Here is a 19,523-nt window from a genome sequence, read left to right as displayed (position 1 = left end):
CCAGCTGCTTCCTCCAGGGTCGGATCACCTCCGTCAGAGAGCGGTTAGTAAGCCCCCATCTGCCTCTGGTGCGCACCAGCGTAAGCTCAACGGATTCAGCCTCTGCCCCACCTCCCTCCTGGGTGTGCTGTTTACATGATGGCCACATACCAGGTTGGAGCCAGCAGAATACGGGGGCAAGTAACCACACGATAGGTAGAACGTTTGCTGTGGTCTGTGTCCAAGGTCGGCTCACGTGCGTGGGGTAGGCTGGACAGGTGCACGTTAGTGTCCCTGGCACAAGCAGGCAGGTATCTCTTCTGAAATAATGACTCTATTGGGGGAGAAAAATCATGAGAGCCCACGGTGGATGGCCCGGGGCTAGCAGAGGGCAGGGGCGTATGGTGCCAGGCTGGGCAGGGGGCACTGCCCGGGTTCCTTCTGGCTCTATCAACACCTGGTTTAAAACTCAGCAAATGGCTTACTCTCCTGGCTTCATGCTCTCATCTGGAAGATGTGGGTCACAATATCTAGCTTCTAGGTTAAACGTGAAAATGTCCGTGAAGTGCTTAGGACAGACAGTACCTGGCACATAGTAAATCTCCAGTGAATCATCACTACTATCACTGAATACAAGAGAGGAATGTGTGTTAGAAAACCCACAGGAAGTAAGCTATGCTTCTGCCCGGTGACACCAATCATGAAGCAGCTCCCAGCACGAGCTCTGAGGAATCTGGCTCCAGAAAGTTCCCTGGTCACAAAGATTTGGGAGATGGCAGACTAGTTCATCTTCCTGATTTATGAAGCAAATTTGCATATTAAAGGCTCAACAGAGGCCTTCAATATGAAAATCTGTTAAATTTTGTTCTGTCCATTCTCCTCCCCAACTTAGCTGGCCACAGAGCCCTTTCTGTTCTGGCTGAATACAAACTTCCCCCAGGAATCACTTCAAACACAGAGGTCTGGGGGCCAGAACAGTCCCAGTCTTGTTTCCACACGCAAGCGAGGCAAGAGTAGACAAACCAGGGAGAACGAGGGTAGGAGGAGGGAGAGATGGATCTGGACAGACCGGCCCAGGGGTACCCCTGCCCTGCTTTCCACCCAGTAGGCAATACCTGAAAGGAACAGGAGTACGAATCAGCAGGCGCTCGGGGGTGCCGGCCGGGTGTTCTGGGAGACAGGGTGTGGAGCCCGCGGGATGATGAAGCCGGAGGGAAGGGAGAGACTGAGACCCAAGCTCAGGAGGGTGCGGGGGCGTCACTCCTCCTCCTCCTCTGTCACCTTGTCACAGCCGGCTACGCGGAGGCAGGAGGGAGGAGGGAGGAGTCATGCCAGGAGGCAGGGTGAGGTCAAGGAAGGTACTCTCCCACCTGCCATGATGAACAGAAGCTGTGTTTGGGAGCTGACAGCCCACCTGTGCTGCAATACATAGCTCTATCTATAGATACATAGTGAGCAGATGGTCCAATAAGCAGCTGCAATGTAAAATGCGTGTCTCTCGTGGACAATTCAGAAAGATCCCTTACCTTGGATTAATGGCAAAAGAACCATGTCCATGGGAGTGAGATTCTCTTTCAGACACTCCCCTGGAGGGGACATATTTCTGGTTATTGCAGTTAAAAGGTTTCTCAGAATGTGGCCCACAGACCACCTGAGGAGCTTGTTAAGAACATTCGAGGGGCGCCTGGGTGGCTCAGATGGTTAAACATCTGCCTTCGGCTCAGGTCACGATCCCAGGGTCCTGGGATCGAGCCCCACATCGGGCTCTCTGCTCAGCGGGGGGCCTGCTTCTCCCCCTCCCTCTGCTTCTCCCCCTGCTCATATTCTCTCTCTCTCTCTGTGTCTTGAATGAATAAATAAAAAAAAAAATTTTTTTTAAAAAAGAACATTCAAGGGCCCAAGTCAGCTCTCTGATCAGAATCCCAAATTAAAGTCGAGGACTCCTGCGTTAGAGCTTCGTTACGTGGGGGGCAATCCCTCACCCAGTGGAGTCCTGTGTTTGATGAGGGGCTCAACTGCCACGTGGAAGATACGCCCCTCTCCAAACCCAGAGAGGTTGAGGCGGGAATCTAGAACTCTTTACCCTGGAGGTAGGGCAAGGTCCTGTGAGGCAAGAACAGTTTACATTTAGTGAGAGCCTGCTTTGTGCCGGGTGCCCTGCCATCTGTCACGCCCCCCCCCCCCCCCAAGACCCCCTGCGAGACCGGCCTTCCCATCTCCATCACCAGCGAGGGAAAGGCCCTCGGGACACCAGGAGGCCACGGTCCTCTCCTCCTTCTGGTGACAGGGCCCATGAGGGTTAGGATCAGGTCAGCCTACTAAGTCCATACTCTTCCTGCAGCACCAAAGACCTGACCTAGAAACTTCTCTGGACGTTGCCAGAACGGAGAGCAAAGCTGAGGGCAAGCGCTGGATGCTCAACACAAACAGGAGGACGACACCGAGGGGACCTCTGCCTCAGGTCTCGAGGACTTCACAGCCACATCAACACACAAGGGGACTTGCACGCACACCTATTTTGTTATTCGGGTTCTTCTGTCCCTGAGAAACCCATTTTCTGGCCTCTATCGGTGTTGCCATCTGAAGCACCAATTACGAACATAGGACATTTGTGTCTGGAAAAGCCAAACAAAACACAACCTCGCTCATTAAACGGTCTTCCCCTTTTCCTTCCTGCCTTTCCTGTGCCACACCAGCAGAAATAGAAATTGGGCCAGCGAGGCTGCCCACCTGCCCGCCGCAGCTCACTGTGCTGCAGGAGTGGGTAGGCCTCCTCGTGGGCCCGAGCAGCCCCTGTGGTCCCTTCCCCTCAGGGGGACCCGGGCCGCACTCCTGTCCCTCTTCAGGAAGGGCTCACGCCCCTGGGAGCTCGGGTTTCAGTGGATGCACACAGCCAAGCTCCGGAGATGACCCTGGCCACCTACCAGTGTAATCGACCCCAGGAAAGGAAGGCAGAGGGGCCGGGGCACCAGCAGGGCATTCCTCTGCTGACAGTGAGCGGCGGGGGCGTTATCGGGTCGGGCACAGCTGATACGGCCTTATGGAGAGATGTCACATGCCACCTCTGTGGAGGATTAACACAGAATTCGAGGTCAAGGGTTTAGGCCGAACCAGCTTCTATTTATAAAAAAGAGCCTCAGGGGGGAAACAGGAAGGCAGGAGACTGGCTCGGTGTGGGTGCCAGTCGGCCGGATGACACGCTGAGGCAGAGTCCGCTCTCATCGCCTCGCCTCCCTCAAAGCAGGGCCCTCCACTGGGAGCTTCTCCCAGGGATCTGAGTGCCTGCGGTCTCTAGATGGCCCGTGTGAACTACGGAGCGCGGGCAGGCGGAACAAGTCCCACGTCTGGCTGTGTGGATGTCGTGGGGACTGTCCCCTGCTCCACAGTTCAGGGGGCCTCGTGTGAGAGCAGGGGCAGACAGGCTCTTTAGTTCCACAAGGACCCAAACGGGTACGTGTTAAGCAGCTCAAGTCGAAGCTCTCTGAGAGGCAGATGCCCTGACTGACAGGAGGCACAGACAGACCCCTACTCTTTTCTCCGGCCGCATGGGGACCTAATTCTGGTTTGGGGTTCCTGAAGCCCAACAGTGCCACACGATGACACTCCTCTTCTGAGGGGCCTAAGAACCAGGGAGCCCAATGCCCTGGGGGCGTCCAGTTTCAGGCCTACCAAGTCACAGACTGCAGGACTGGGGCTCGAGGGCCTGTACTTCACACAGAACCTCCAGGCCAGTGTCGCAGAGGGGGATGGCAGCGCGGGCTGTGGCACAGGGGCCCCGCCCCCACGGAACCAGCGAGACCACACTGGCTGTCACGGGACAGATACAGTCACATGGAAAACTTTTATTAAAACATTTTAAAATAGAACTTTCCAATATGTAAAACTCTAAACAACCCTTCCTGGCCCTCCCCTGCCACGACCCGAGCCAATGCACGGTCGCATCCCTGCCCGACGGGAATGTGAGGCAGTCCTTGTTTGTCGGCAACTGCCTAGGACACCACAGGCCCAAAAAGTGGAACATGCCCAGACCTGAAAGCTACTGCACTTCACGTGCTTTGATAAGACTGAAGTTGGGGTCCTTCCGCCATGCCGGCAAGCACGTGACTGTGGTGTCGGCTCGGCTCCAGGCCTGCCCCAGGGTTATCTGCACTGCGGTTCACAGGCAACGGGCCAGGCGTGGTGACCAACGTCACGGTCACTGGAGATAAAGACGCTCTTCTCCATCACGCCTCTCCAGAGTCGAAGAAATCAGCCGTGGGACACACAGCCCCCAGAGCCAAACCAAGCAGAGCTGACGGGGCTGGTCCAAGGGCAGCATCCCTGTCATCAGCGCCCACTGGCCTCTTTTCCATGCTCGTCTCACGGCCACCTGTACCTCCATTTAAGGTGCCACGAGCTCTTCTGAAACTCAGCTGATGCCCGCGTGAGGGAGTTCCTGGCCCTCCACCCAATCACAAGGCTGGTGCCTTGAGGGTCCTGATACCCAACAGCAGCAAGGACACGAAAAGGAGATACCAAGTTACGGCCTCAAAAAGGTGGCTGGCCAGCACTCCACCTCCTCCCTGGGCAAGGGCCTAGGCCCGAGGAGAGCGGGTCATGGGAGAAGCTCCTGCCCACCCTCTGCGTGCATCCGTCTCCTACGCTGCCAACTTCTGGTGCCATCCTTGAAGACATACACTGCTGGCTGACGGAAGGCCAGGAAGGTTTCTCAGAGCCACAGCGATGAGGAAACCTCTCTCCCAGGCTGTGACCTGACATAACCCACAAACATTCAGCATGGAAACAGACCAGAGTTTAATAGTGGTGGACCGACGGTGGGGGTGGGGGGGGGGCACGACAACCAACACGAAATCGAAAATAAAACAAACAAGCGATCAAGCATCTCTATAGAGTTTTGGTTTCTGCTGTTTCTTTCTGGGTGTGTGTTTCAGTGCGAATGTTCACGGGAAAGGACTGCTCCAGTGTGGCTCAGCGAAGAGGAGCTGAGAATGTAGTTGGTCACAGGAACTGAAAGAACACCGACACCCACTCAGCTTCTCCAGCCACCAAAGCCCTGGACAGACCTGCAAGGAAGCGCCAGGAGAGAGGCAGATCAGCGCCAGCTCTGAGGAAGGGCTTTGGGGCTCATGCAACTGCCTGTGGGCCGAATTCGGGACTCTGAATTTTTAATGTCATGCAATTCCATACAGCAGCACAGAGTGAGGATCAAAATGTAAGCTTGGTGATGGGCCTGGAGGTCTGCGGGCAGCACGAAGCTTCTGAGACGCTAATAGGGAACTAAGGAACAGCATCTCTAGGGTCCTGCCCTCCAGCCTTTGTTCATCAGAAGGCACACTCCTCTCTCTGACGCGTGGCCCTCGAGGAGGCCAGGCTGGGCACCTCCTGCTATACTCCGCTGAGATCAGCAGGTGCACGAAACCCAAAACCTGCCGCTAAACCCCATGCTTCCAGGACAAGCTTATAAAACAGGAAAAACGGATCAAATGTACAAATAGAGCAAAAGTTAGTAGTGTAATGTTTTCACATACCACACACTCCTCCCTCCTTATTTAATGGCTGGAAACTGGAGGTGGATACTTACGAGTTGGATGATCCAAAGCTGAATCCTGAAAAAGATGGGAAGGGTGGAGTGAAGTGAGCGCGCACACGTGACTCGAGAGGCGGAGGGGTGTCCCAGGCCCCACCGTGTCCCTCCCTTCACTCCCCGTGGAGAGCCCCGCTGGGTGGGACAGGGAAGGTGAGGGGACTTGTTGGCATTTCAGGGTTCTTCCCTCCCCGGCGCCCACTCTGGGCAGTGGGTCCCTGGCATGGCACCTCCCACTCAGCTGCCCCGGGGCCACATGGACCCCCTTCATTACGAAATCTTATTTTTCTCTTTTCATCCACTTGCTGCTTCTTGGGAGAAGCAAGACACTTGGGTTCTAGGCCCGGCTCTGTGGCTCAGTCTCTGGCCCTTTGGGCAAATGGGCCCCGTGGGGTTTTTGTCTTCATTTATAAAACAACAACGATGCCTGGCTTCTGCGCCTCATAAATGTGTTGTAGGGATAAAAAGCAGAGCATACGTATTCCACTATCGGAAGAAGCGAGGGTGCAACAAATCAAAGACATTTCATCAAGTCTCCACATCTTATTGTTGGCATTTGCCGCCTTGGATTTTTAAACCAAGGTCTAGTAAGACAATTTTTATTTTGGGTTCTTGTCTTGAGAGAAAAATCAAGGCAGTCGTGTCTTTCTTTGGTAAGAAATGGCGCAACGTTACACATCTAATTAAAGCCTAAGAAGAACATTTTGTCTTTCACCCACTTTCAGCCTTCAAAATACTAAACTGAATTGCCAGGTAAAAATCACTCATTTCTTTGGGTGCAGAGGCGGCGGAAGGCGTTTACTGAGGAGAAGGCAGGAGGGACTACGGTGAGGGAAACATGTCTGGCCACCTACCTCCTCCGCTCGATCCAAAGCCAGAGAATCCCCCGCTCTGGGTCCCAAAACCAGAGGTCTGTTGGGACAGTGATCCGAAGGTCGGAGCATTCTGACTTGCGAGGGTGCCGAAGGATGTGGTGTTGCTGCTGCTCCCAAACCTAGGTTCCAGGGAGAAAGCAGCTGGTGGCTGGCATGGCCACACAGGCACCTGCTGCCCGGAGGCCTTGGCCTGCCCGCCACACACGAATCGAGGGGACATGCTTGGTTCAAAGCAGTGGCCTCTCAGGAAGAGCAGGCTAGAGCCCAGAGCAAATCTCAGCTTTGGGAAGGAAGAGGACAGGAACTCGATACGAAAACCAACCAGTCCAGGGTGTTAGCTTTTCTCCACTGTCTGGAAATTCCAGGACATCTGGAAATCGAGCAGCACTACACTTTTTGCTCTATCTCCAGTAATTCTCGGATTTCGTTCCATCATTTTAGCATTTCTCTTTTATCGACAACCTTCTTCCCCCAGTTACTGGTCTTCAGCTCCTCTCTGGATCTTGATCTACTGACTTTTCACAACAAGATGAGGGGTCTTCTGGAAGCAGACTCTTGGAGCGGTCCTGACTGGTCCTGCTCTATTCCTACCCCTGCTCCGAGTCTCCCAAGAACAGTGGGAGCTCCTCAGACATCTGTCAGGGGCAGATCAGGGACCTGGGGAAAGGCGATGGGCTTCTGATATTACACTACTAACTTTTGCTCTATTTGTACATTTGATTTATGTGGGTGAACCCCCCCACCAAGGCAGAATATGACACTTTTCTACTGGTAAAGAAAATAGCAGGTTTCAAATAAATAAATAAACTTCAAGATTCCCAGTCAACCCAAACCCTCCAACTCTGCAGGACTCTGTGCTGGCTGGTCACTGGAGACATCAGTGTCCATTGGAACCTGCCAAGAATGCTAGTTAAAGTTGGTCCCAACTCTCCTTCAAAAGCTTTCCTTAACTTTAATTCTTGGGGTTTCCTGGGGGAAACTTAAAAGAACCATTAGTCTCTACATGAAATCCAGGAAGCAATCTATCAACTCGCTCACTTTCTGGAAATTTGCCAGCATTTCCGCACCAGCATCTTTCATGGGGAGGGAAAGGGTATGAGTAAAAACATACTTTAGTTTACTTTCAAGATAAAGATGCTATCACCTCGCCAAGACTCACCCTAAGTACCCTGATCATTCCCCCAAACAAAGTTCCCACCCCCTCCCCGCGTTTTGAGCTTTTACGCACCCCATGTCCTGCACCCAGGGCCAGGTCCACCAGACGGTGACTTCAGATGCTAATATGTTCTCTGAATGAGGCACTTTGTAGTCATCACCACAGACATTTTATCAGGACTTTGTGGTGTGGTGAAGGCTATTTATTTTCTCCTTGAGGTTTTGGCAACCAGACTGAATTTCTGGGGCCCTTAAAAGCCAATCCCTAATATGGCGTTTTCAAGGGAGGATGTGCACGAGGCGGTCAGGGCAGCTTTGAAAGCTGAGCAGTCACGGAGACTCTGAAATGTGCAGGGGGCCCAGTCAGTGCCCAGTGGCTGTGAACCGAATACCCACTCTGGGGGTCACGAGTGGAACGAGGGACACAAGGAGTGGTTCGCTCAAGGACAATGGGTCGACGACACAACAGTCCCAAGAGGAAAGAATGTGGCGGAAACTATTCATCTTGAATCCCCTGACCGAAGTCACCACACAAGGGGCAGGCCCGGCTCTAAAGTAGCCAGGACAGGACTTCCCTTGAATCGTCCTTTAGTTCCACCAGGAGAACAGGGGCCTGCCAACCAGTATCTATGCTTGCGGGCGATGGCAACACAGCCGGTGTCCACCCGCACGCTCGACAGAGTCTGGTCTGGAAGAAGTGGGCCTTCCCCAGGGAGGAAGAGGCATCGTGGACTGACTTGTTCGTGGGTTTTGAGGGAGGGGGGCTCAGCTCAGTCACGAGTAGGGAAAACGCAAGAACGGTCTTTCCAAGCCAGGAGGACCGGGCCCCTTGCTTTCGGCCGTCCCCAGGTCCCTCCCCGGGGGGCTTACCCGAATCCTCCCGCGCTGGCAGCCGCAGTACCCTCTCCGAACACTTTGCCTCCCGTCGAGCCCAGAGGGCTTGTAAAGGCTGGGGCTGAACCGAATGCTGGCACCCCTCCAAACCCAGGGGATCCCCCAAAAGTAGGAGGGCTGCCAAACACTGGAGCAGCACCGAAGCCACCTGAGCAAAACAGAGGCAAACAAACAAACAGGGAAAAAGAAAGGAGACAGGAAGAGAAGACAATGAGCGGTGAGAAACCAAATCAAAAGAGGAAGGAAAACGGGGAAAACAGGTTAGAAATTCAAATTCAAAAAACTGTGGCTGGGGGCGAAAGCCGTTCTAAATACCGAACCACCCCCTCCACTTCTAGCAGAAGGGTCGTGTCCACCAGGGGAGCTCCCTGAAGCCCTAAGAACCCAGCAGACCCCGTGTTTGTATGTGAGACCCTCGAGCCCTCCCACGCACAAGCTGGAAGTGTCTGCTCCCAGTCTCGTGGCATCAGATTGTCACCAAGAACCAAGAACCAGCCTGGCGCCTTTCTGACCCCTTCCCAGCCCCACTGTGCTCTTCTGAGGCTCCTCCCTGAAAAAGCGTTCTCGGAAACGCCGATCCCGGCCAGGTGTCAAAGATGACAGATGTTGCTACTATCACGACACAGGCTAGGCTTCCAGCTGTGTGAAAACACACATTATAAAGCCAGAGGCTCAAAGTGTCCTCGCAGGGAGAACCTATGAACTGGGTTACAGAAGAGATGGAGCGGCGCACGGCACTGGTGCTCCGCCAGGGGCTTTTTATTTATTTAAAGCCTTACGGCTCTCACGTCTCTCTCCACAGTCTCTCTGCACAGAATTTCTTACAAAATGCTTTCTCTCTGCAGTCAGGAGCTACTCCTCAATAAAAAAGCACACCAAATTTGCTCTCTGGAGGAAGGCTGCTGGATAAATGTGATAAAAACAATCCATCAGGCCTGAGGAGAGCCACCAGAGCCCCTGACGTCCCCTGCTGCTCACGTGAACAGGGGCGGGGGGGCGGGGGGCAGGCACACGCACGGGCCATCGTGCTGACGGTCAGGTGCGCCGAGGCGGCCTCCTCAGATTGGCAGAGATGCCCACTGGGCGGGAAGGCTGGCCATCCTTCTCTGTCCCTCGTGCTCCTGAGGGGGTTCTCAAACCCCAAGATCCTGTGTACATCATTTTAGGCTATGAGCTGGGACCCTCAGTGAGTGTCCATTGAACAGAATGGACTAAACTGGTATAAGAAATGTGCTCTAGAAAGGAGTATTTCTTAAAATGAGTACTGGCTTAAGGAGCCACGTGCTAAAGGGAACGACAGTGGCTTCGGCACAAGGAAAGAGGCGCCAGGGACGCTATGCTTGCCCCTTGCGGAAAGTGAGTCCTGCTGTCAGAGGCACGAATCAGGCCTTCTTACATAAGCATAATCACACCACAAACTTCTGCTACCTGAATTAGGAAAGATCAGACTCTGGGTAGGAAAAGCTGTTAGCTGAATTCTTCCGTTATTTGTTATCTTGTGATTCAGTCACGGGCTTATCATTGCTAGTGAAGATAATTTTTGCTAAGGCTCATGTTTGGGTTAACATTCTAGATTTTCAAACCTTGAGTGAAATTCCAAGCCATGATAATGGAGACTGTCGGGTTACAAATATAAGAGACTGGAAAAAAAAAAGTGCTAAAAAACCCTTGCAGCTGAATTATTTACAACCGATCACAGATCTAGTTACACTTTCTTCCTAGACACACGCAGCTGGACCTGGTGCCTTGTGCACAATATTACTCCGACTTCTTGATGGAGGGTGAGTGAAAAATGAGAAGTCACAGTGATACAGAAAGAAAGTAAACTGGACAGGGGAGAGGAGATTAAACATGCACACACACACGTGTGCCACCCCTCGCCCCCACATGGACACACACCACACCCACGCAACGCATACACATCTACCCTCACATACACACCCCACATACACACACACACACCACATACACACTACACTGACATACACAACATACACACACACATACAATATGTCCCCGAACAACAAACCCAGGTCATAGCTAAGTGAAACAGGAGGAAAATGGTCACTCTGGTATTATTTTTTGGAGACCGGCAACCCACTTCTGACGCTAGGAAGGATTTGATTTTATTAGATGCTACATCTTCATGATTTTCTTCTCCAGAAGAGAGAGAAATTCGCTATCAATGATAATAAAGTACCTGACTTACTGAGGGCCCCCTGCGTGCCAGGCACGGCACCAGCTGCTGCACAATACTCTGCCTTAACCCCCGCCGTCCACCCGGGGAGCCGACCTTGCAGGTGAGGGAACGAGCTCCGAGAATGGATCTGCCCAAGTTCAGCCAGCTGATCGTGGTAGCGCTGGGCTGAGTGACTCAAAAGAGCACCTACTCCCTAACTGCGTGGGTCCACCTGCCTCCCTCCACCACAACTGGGGTGAGCCCGATGGGCTGGGCACAGTGGTCTGGGCCCACCTCTGTCCCCACACAAGTAATCTCCAGCACCACTATTTCCTAAAGCAACTGTACTGAGGGAGGATGGACACTTCTGGAACTTTCCAAAACCCATCAAAAATGGTCCATCTAACAGTGGTATTCAAGCAAAATGCCAATCGTGATGTCTTAGGCATTTGCACTGCCTGGGCAGGAAGGATGACTCCTTTATTTAAAGCACCCTTTCCTTATGCTCAGGACTCTGTGGCACCTCCTTCTACAGCAGGAGAACTGCCATGAATCCTGCAGCGAGAGCCAAAGTGCCGGAAGCACAGGACACGGGCTGCCTCCACCCTCACTGTCACCCTTGTGGCTACCGGTTCATTCATCCCTTGTAGTTTTCTCGGTCTTCACTCTGAGGGATTTCATGGGGCAAACAATCAAACAGGAAAAGTGTTCTGAAAGGTAGGAGGATACATTTTCTCTAAGACTAAAAAAATAAAAGCATAAGATTCTCAAAGTCAATTGGGACCTGATTCCAGGATAAAGAACAACATATAAAAAACCCACATGAATCAAAAAAAAAAAACACCAAAAACCAAAAACCAAAACTAACAAACCATTATCCAGTTCCTTAAAAAAAAAAAATAAATTAAACCTCGATGATTAATGAATTAAAATTTCTTAGTCAAATGTTTGCTTTGTTAACTAGGCCCCAGAGCCTTGTAACCTTTTCATTTTTAAATACTTCACTGTGAGGAAGGCTGGGGGCAAAATAAAGCTGCAATGCTCATGTCTAGTGCACTTTAAATTCTAGGAAGAATCAAAAACTGGAAGCCAAAGACTAAGCCACCCGAGCCACAGGTCTGAGTAATGGAACACAGTGCATGGAAACCACAGCAATTTAGGTTCTAGAAGGTGGGATTCCAGGCATGGAATGTGGGGCGGTCCTAAGTCAGAGCCACCTAGCATCTGGTCCTCGGTAGGGTGCATCTGGTCCTCGGTAGGGTCTTTCCTCTGGAATTCACATAATTTCAAAGGCTCCCAAACACCCGAGGGACTAGCATCCTGACTGCTCCCCCTTGGGGAGTCTGCTTTAAAGAACTCCTTTCTCTGCAAACATCCTCTCAAACTCTGCCATTGATCTTTTTTTGGGGGAAAAAAAGTTTTTTCACACAATTTTCCATGCAACAGGGGCAGGAATGCAGACCCTCTGTAGATCTGAGACAGAAAGAGGACAGAGAGGCAGTTGACAGAACTGAAATATGTTTGTGTATCGAAACATGTATTGTTCCTTAAATTCTTAAATTATAAACATCGTATATGATCACAGAGAAGTCACACTGTTCCCAAATGTATACTTTACAAGTAATGCTAGGATAAGAAGTAGCGCTGGTGGTACTCTTTACTCTTGATCCCACCGGCGTGTTCTCCTCATGAGAAGTAACTGTGCTGTGTACTTACAGTAAATGGATGTTGTATGGGAACACGTATATGTAATATATTTATGTATGTTATGCTCAAAAGTTAAAAAAAAAAAAAAAGTGACTTGAGAAAGAGGACAAATCAAAAAGACATAAAAACTAAGCAGACCACCTGTCTTGCCCATGACCACGAATGGGACTCAAGCTCTTCTCTGACTCTGGTGTTTTCTTGTTTATATTTTAGTTATCACTGTCTTGTATGTTCCCTTATTTTGGATGCTCTGCACTTGCTGAGTATTTACATTCTTGCTTTTAACATGTCTTGGAGACCTAGAACAGTGCTAGGAACACAGTAGATGCTCAGTAAATATAAAAATGAATTGGGGAGAAAAAGTCACTTCATCTATACTCCAATGCTACTCTCTTGAGAGCTGCCCTAGAGACATCTCCTTCCAGGCATCTACACATATGTAATATCCATCTAAAAATAAACCACAGCTAATAAGTATCAGAGTACCTGTTTTATTTGGAGTAGAAAACCCGAAGCCTTGGGATGCCACACTTCCTCCTCCAGAGCTGAAAGTGCCAGCAGGTTTCTGCTCTCCAAACGATGAGCTGGCAAATCCACCAAATGTCTTGGCCCCACTGTTTCCGAAGAGATTAGAGGTATCTAAAGAAAGGGGGAACATGTTGAGGGAGATCAGAGGTAGAAAAATGTCCTTATCTACTTTGAACAGAAAAGAAACTGCAACTAGGTGTTTGAGGAGAAGCAAGTGACAAGTCTGGAATTCAAGGGAGCCGAGCTATGGTGAACACCTCCTGTGATTTGCCTGCATGTTGATGACAAGTTCTTAATCTCTGGGAGCCCAGGCTCCAGGTTCTATGGGCACACCATACAGGGGAGCTGCAGCAGGGCCCAGTGAAGAGGCTCCTTTGCAGAAACGTGTCTGCGCTCCCGCACGTATCACGTCTATCCACCAGCTTCCCGCGAGACGGTTTTCTTCTGAAGAGGGCTCGGTTTCATTCATCTCCTCACACGAAAACCAACTTCACGTTTTGTCGAGCTAGAGAAAATAAAGTCAGAGCAAATCCGAAGCAAGCTTAATGGCTTCCAGCTTCCTGCTTTTACAGTCAGGTTGGACATGTCTGCTGTTGCCCGATCTGCTCAGGGAATGGCAGTGAAACAAGAAAAACCATGATGCTCCTAACTCTGATCTGAGGGGAGCCAGAGATGTTCTGAAGAACGTTAAGAGGCAGCAAGACTTCCAGTCTGATTTCCTTTTCCTAAGCGGTTCAGTGAAGCCCTTGACCTTTCAGATACTTATCTAGGTGGGTCACTCCCTCTACACACTGAAGCCACACCACGACTGAAAGGAATAAAGGCAACTAACTCCTAAAAACCAAGACGGGTAAGAAGTGTTTTGTCGGTTATAAGAAATTTAAATCTGACCGGTAACACACATAAGTAGCCAGAACCATATACACAGAAGCACTTGGGAACACAAACAGCACATTAGCAGGAATTTTTCTTTCACCCTTTTTTGGGGGAGAGGGGAGGGACAACTCACACTTCCCCACCGTGTTTGGATGCGTTTTATTAAAGTAAGTTTGCACCCAAAGAAGGCAGGGAGAAGCTGTCCCGAAACGGGGTCTAGGCCCAAAGGCACAGGCATAAGCTGGGCACTGACTGGATGCTCCCGGTGGGTAATGGAGAGTGTGTGCCACATCACCAAGTGAGAAGAGCAAGCATCTGCACGGGCGGGTCTTCCCCCCTGCCGATCAGGTGCTCGCCGAGAAGGTGATGGAGAGAACGGAGGGGAGCAAGTCACTCTCGAAGTCCAGTTGCTTGAAGAGGTGGTCCTCCACTAACCCGCCAATCCCAAGGCCCCCCATCTCGCTCCGCTACCAGCCCCACCCCCGTGGGAGATGTGACTGTCAATACTTCCAGTTGCAATGCTCTTGGTCTACAATCCAGGAAGTGAACAGCCTTATCTCAGGGACATGACCACCTTGAATTTCTAGGCACCAATACACAGAGCCCTAGGCCACCACATGGTCACCTGCTCTGTGAAACTCCTGCTAGCAGTTTGAGAGGCCGGCTAGGAGTGCGCCAGACACTGATGGCGGGAGGGGTTCACAAGCTCCTTTTCATCACCCCTATACGCGGTACCACAGGATTATCCATCTCCCTTTTGTAGAGGGATTCGTAGGGAGAGCCTACAAAATGTCTTTTTTTTTTTTTTATAGATTTTATTTATTTATTTGACAGAGAAAGAGAGAATACAAGTAGGCAGAGTGACAGGCAGAGTGAGAGAGGGAGAAGCAGGCTCCCCACTGAGGAAGGAGCCCGATGTGGGACTCGATCCCAGGACCCTGGGATCATGACCTGAGCTGAAGGCAGCTGCTCAGCCGACTGAGCCACCCAGGTGCCCCCAAAATGTCCTCTTGAACAGCCTGAGCTTTCCGTCAGTGTGCCAGCTTGGAGTCCACGTTTTCTTCTTTCAGGGACAGTACATTCATTCAACGCTGGAGATGAAAAATGGGTTCCTCAGCCATTCCTTCACTCGGTACCTCAGGAACAGAGGGCTGCAACTTTCTGACTTTGTTAGTACCAACGCGGCAAAAATTCCAAATAGCAAATCAATTCAAGTGCGAGATCTGGGGCTAGCTCTCCTCTTGGGAGAAATCTGAGATACAGAGGTGAAATGATTTTACCGGGATGATGCCGGGACTGGAATGCCTGAAGTCAGAGAACACAGACGTTTCCAGGCATTTTTTACCCCTTCATCTCCTTGAGACGCCTCTGTCTGAAGATGCTCATGAGCGTTACAGTGGAATGCACGAGTGTTCTGCAGTCAGTCCTGGCTCAGGACACCTAGTAGCTAGAGGCAAGGACTTCACCTTCCCAAGTCCCAGTTTCTTCTGCGACAAAATGGGGATAGCAAGGGGGGGGGGTCCACACGGCTGCTGTGAGGATCAGATAGGCTGACATGTGCAGAGTGCCTAGTTGGGCCGATGGCAGATCCTCAGGAAATAGAACTTCCCCTCTCTGTTTCTTTAAGTCTTCCTCCTACTACATCCCACTTGTGTTCAATATAAGACACAGAGCAGATCAGTGGCAGAAAACGTAATCCTTTTCATTTTGCAAAGATCCTGAGAGTTAAACCAGTCAAGTTGTAACAGTTTTCGTTCGCAGTCTCAAGAGGAGCTCTGCATGTTGAAATGTTTTAGGATTTATTCAAGCGGCTCTGAAGCAAAGTGGCATTAAACGAGGTCTGCTTCTCTGTTTCCACGGTCAACAACGTGCTTCTCAGTTCTCTCCCAGTAGCTCCAAAATAATACAGTCCCTGGCTCTTAAAATACGACAAGTACGAGGGTTATCTTGGTTGTTGGAACACTATGCCGTCGTAGGAGATGCCTCTTCGTTTGTGGGTAGGGCAGCTGGAAGAAAGCCTGTCTTCACAGAGTGGGCTGGTCACTTCTACTCTCGGGGGTGGCGAGTCCAGGGACAACCAGCGTCTGCTCTGGGCTTCCCCCTGCTGGCACGACATGGGTCCTCCTGGGTCTTTTATTTGGCAAAAAACACTTGCCTGACATCAGGGTCCAACCGTACTTTAATTAAATTATACCTGATATAAATTTGATATAAACACTATCACAGGGACTAGGTCTCATGTCATTCTACGGGTCTAAAGTCACCTATTAGAATTTAACACGCACTGAGAAGGGGGTTCCTCAAGAAGCTCTGGCCCAGGATGCTTTCCAAGACATTTTCTTAAAGAACAGTTGTAGAGGGAACCTTGGGGGCCCACAAGATTGTCCTCAAATGGCTTCTTTATCCTCATGCAAGTATGTCTTTCAGGTCTCTGAACAGAAAGGATGTGCTGAGGATGGGTCTAACCAGTGTCCTTAGGACAAGACTCGAGGAGGCAGTAAGTCCTTACAGGTAACAGTGTAGGGTGGTGCTGAATTTTAAGTGACCCCAGGGGTTAACCGTGTATCTCAGGTAGTCCCTGGGGGCAGAGAGCGCAGAAACCTTTAGGAGGTGGGAGCTTCTGGATAAAGAACATGCCAACTCCCAGCAACAGTGTTCCTGGCTGGTCTTTCTCCATCAGGGCAGAGGTCTAATGACTTCTCAGGGCTGAAGAGGGCAGCTTCAGGACCAGGCAGCCTGGAGCCCACATGTCACAAGGGAAAACTGCTGGCTGCTCAGTCTGTGCTCAGACCTCTATCTGCAGGGGAGCATGTTCGATGCCACCGAGAACGAGCCCGAGGGCTGTCAGACAAGACACACCTGGGAGGAACTGTGCTCCGTCGCAAGGCTAGGAAGATCTCAGGAGGCAAGGGGGTGGATCAGAGTTCTGGAAACATACTCGGATTAAACCCTGGCTCCTCCACTTTACGGCTGCTACCTCTGTAAGTCCACGTCCCTTCTCTGAGCCTATTTCCTTATTGGTAAAATGGGGGCAGCCACATCTAAAAGTCCTGTTGTAAGAAGCGGCCAGCCCACCTAAATGGAGCATCTGGTGCACAGGAGGTGGCCCATAAAGATCCGTTCCCTTCCACCTGATGTCACATGAAGGAATGGAACGCAAGGGCTGCCGGATTCCAGACGCTGGCGTAGACTTACAGTCACCCTTAAAGGAAGGGTGGGTTTGGCGGGTGGAGTGGAGGGAGCAGGGGAGCCCTGGCACTGAAGCGGGGAGAGAGGAGCAGCGCGTGTACGAAGGATGGCCAGCAGACAAACTGGCCAACGCAGAGGGAGCATGCTGGGGGGACAGAAAAGTGTGTGGGGCAGCTCACGGAGGGCCCAGACTTCCAAGCAGAGAGGCTGGCTTCACGTCGGTGGGAAGCTGCCGGGGGTTTTGCGTAGGGAGAGAGGCAAAAGCAAAGCAGAGTTAAAAACACTCAGCTTGGTGTGAATGTCCACATGCCAGGGGAGGAGGCTGGAAGCAGGGAGGGGAGTCTGGAGACTACTGTGATAACCCAGATGACAATGGGGACATGCCTGCAAGGCCAGAGAGAAGCAGTAGAGAAGGAACCGTTTGAAAGGCAGGAAGAGAAACCAGGAGAGTCGGTCTATACAGCCCAGGAAAGACGTTGTGCTCAAAGTGTCAAATACTGCAGATTCACCCAAAGAGAAAGAGGCTGTCCCCGGTGGTTCGCAGAAAGCATCCTTAGTTCTGGTGAGGACAATGCCTGTCCCCAGATGACCTCTAGCTCCTTCTCCTCCACCGTTCTTCCCCTTCTCCTGCACCTGGTCCTCTGGGCTACAGAGGCTCCTGTCCCTTTCACTATCGAATCAGACCTTCAGTTTTCAAAACAAAAGAATGTTTTAAGTCTTTTCTGTACCTGAAACTTCTCTTACCATAAAAGTAAACTGATGATTTATAAAAACCAGTGTTTAGGAAAATGAAGACCAGCAGGTGTCTGGTATCAAGAATCTGGAATAATCCTATAAAAATACCTGGTTTAATTTTAAACCAGAATTAAAGAATTAGAAAAACGCTGTGCCAGTGAACAACGGACTGGGGGTGGAGGAGGGCAGCGCTGACTTGCCCTGCTGTCCAATTCCTATGGGGTACACACTCGCCTAATGGCAGAGTTCAGGCTGCCCGACACGAGGTCACCGGATGCAGAATTGGAGAGGGTGCACAGCTGGCTCTCACGAGCCAGGGCAAGCCATCGTCAGTCCCCCACCGAGAGAAGGCAATTCGTTGACAGCAAGAGCCAGGGCCTAGGAGATGAATCAGCCAGGAGGAAAGGGGATTTTACAAGGGTATGACATACTTAAGTTTCAACAAAACTGGTTAGTACCACAGTCTCACAGATGGTAACCTACCTACGGGAGAAACCCACATTTCTAAGTAGCATGTTACCAAGTGCTTCTTCTGCGCCAGATGCTGTTCTGTAGGCTACATATGAACTAGCAGAGTCCTAGATCTGCCACTTTCTGGCACTTAAAATCACCTCACCATTCGGGGCCTGTTTCCTCATTGGAAAATGGAGAGAATGCCACACAAGGATCCTGTTGTCCAAGTATGTGCTATGGAGCCCTGCGGTTCCACGCTGAGAGCTGGGCGCAGGTAGATGGGGAAACCACCCAGCATCTCTGGTTCTTGACCCCTACTTCCAAGCAGACCTATTTTTACCTGTTTTACGCATCAGGATTCTGCTGAGAAGTTCATCTGTAGAAAGTGTTTTGAAAAGTACTAGATTCGGTTTCTAGGATCCCTTCATTCTAGAGTTCTTTTTTTTTTTTTTTTAAGGTTTTATTTATTTGACAGAGGGTGCACAAACAGGGAGAGCAGGAGAGGGAGAGGCAGGCTCCCTGCTCAGCAGGGACGTGGGGGATCATGACCTGAGCTGAAGGCAGACGCTTAACTGACTGAGCTACCCAGGCGTCCCTCATTCTAGGATTCTAAATTTCTCCCGGAAGACTGAAAGCTAAAGAACAAAAATTTCTGCTCATATAATTTCACAAGTGAAGAGGTCTGTGTCTCTTGACTCTAATCTTTCCTTCTGTGTTACTTAGGTGGACAGTGACATCAAAACAATTGATCAGTGACTCTGGAGACTCAGGACAGAGAACTCTGCTTAGAACTGCATGAGCCTTAACCGTGAAGGGAGTATCAGTCCTGTCTGAGAACATTAGCTCCCGATTCTTGAGGATCTTGTGTTAGCACAGCAGACGAGAGACGCTCCGTGTGCGGCGTGGTAAACGAGGGAAGCAGAGATGAAGATGACAGGCCCCCAACTTCCCATCTCAGCCTCCATCTGCAGCAGGATTTTTTATTTTTTTCAGATTAAAAAAAACAACAACAACCCAAATTTCTTTCATTTCTAACCACGAATAGACAGATCAACAAAGAATTTGAAAAATTAGCTGGAAAAAAAGTGCCAGCAGAACGATACAGCTTCATTTGAAATGTGAGAGATGAGAAATAACGAAGGCTCTGAGTTTTGGGTAACATTTCTCTGTGGCAGCTGAATTTTAAAGCAAATTCAGAGAGAGTACTACACAACGAACATCCAGATGCTCCTTCTCCAAGCACACCCAGCTTGCTCTGCTGCTCTCATTTATGCCTGTCCGCTTGCATTCACTTCAAGTCATTTCAACCCTAAGAAACAGAGCGATGTGGGCCTTGGGAGAGAAGAGGGGAGGAGCTCAGTGCACAGAC

At 50.7% G+C, this 19,523-nt stretch overlaps 1 protein-coding gene across 7 annotated transcripts in view; it reads right to left on the bottom strand.

Moving 5' to 3' along the window:
• Positions 1-3,801: 3,801 nt before the first annotated feature.
• Positions 3,802-19,523, bottom strand: part of NUP214 (nucleoporin 214) — a 102,031-nt gene continuing 86,309 nt past the window's right edge. For 5 of the 7 annotated variants that reach the window (XM_054509464.2, XM_045883360.3, XM_064579478.1 and 2 more), the window contains 5 exons: positions 12,860-13,012; positions 8,464-8,635; positions 6,418-6,557; positions 5,561-5,585; positions 3,802-5,042 (listed from right to left, as the gene is read on the bottom strand). In XM_054509464.2, coding sequence (XP_054365439.1) covers positions 5,009-5,042; positions 5,561-5,585; positions 6,418-6,557; positions 8,464-8,635; positions 12,860-13,012 — 524 coding nt within the window. In that variant the 3' untranslated portion in view covers positions 3,802-5,008. The other 2 variants (XM_064579479.1, XM_045883362.3) reach the window with 2 other exon arrangements.

Source organism: Mirounga angustirostris, unplaced genomic scaffold (genome assembly GCF_029215605.1).
Source record: "Mirounga angustirostris isolate CCGP_5_RB_7025 unplaced genomic scaffold, mMirAng1.0.hap1 SCAF_15, whole genome shotgun sequence".
NCBI classification, from domain to species: domain Eukaryota; kingdom Metazoa; phylum Chordata; class Mammalia; order Carnivora; family Phocidae; genus Mirounga; species Mirounga angustirostris.
This window is presented reverse-complemented; position numbering and strand designations above follow the sequence as displayed.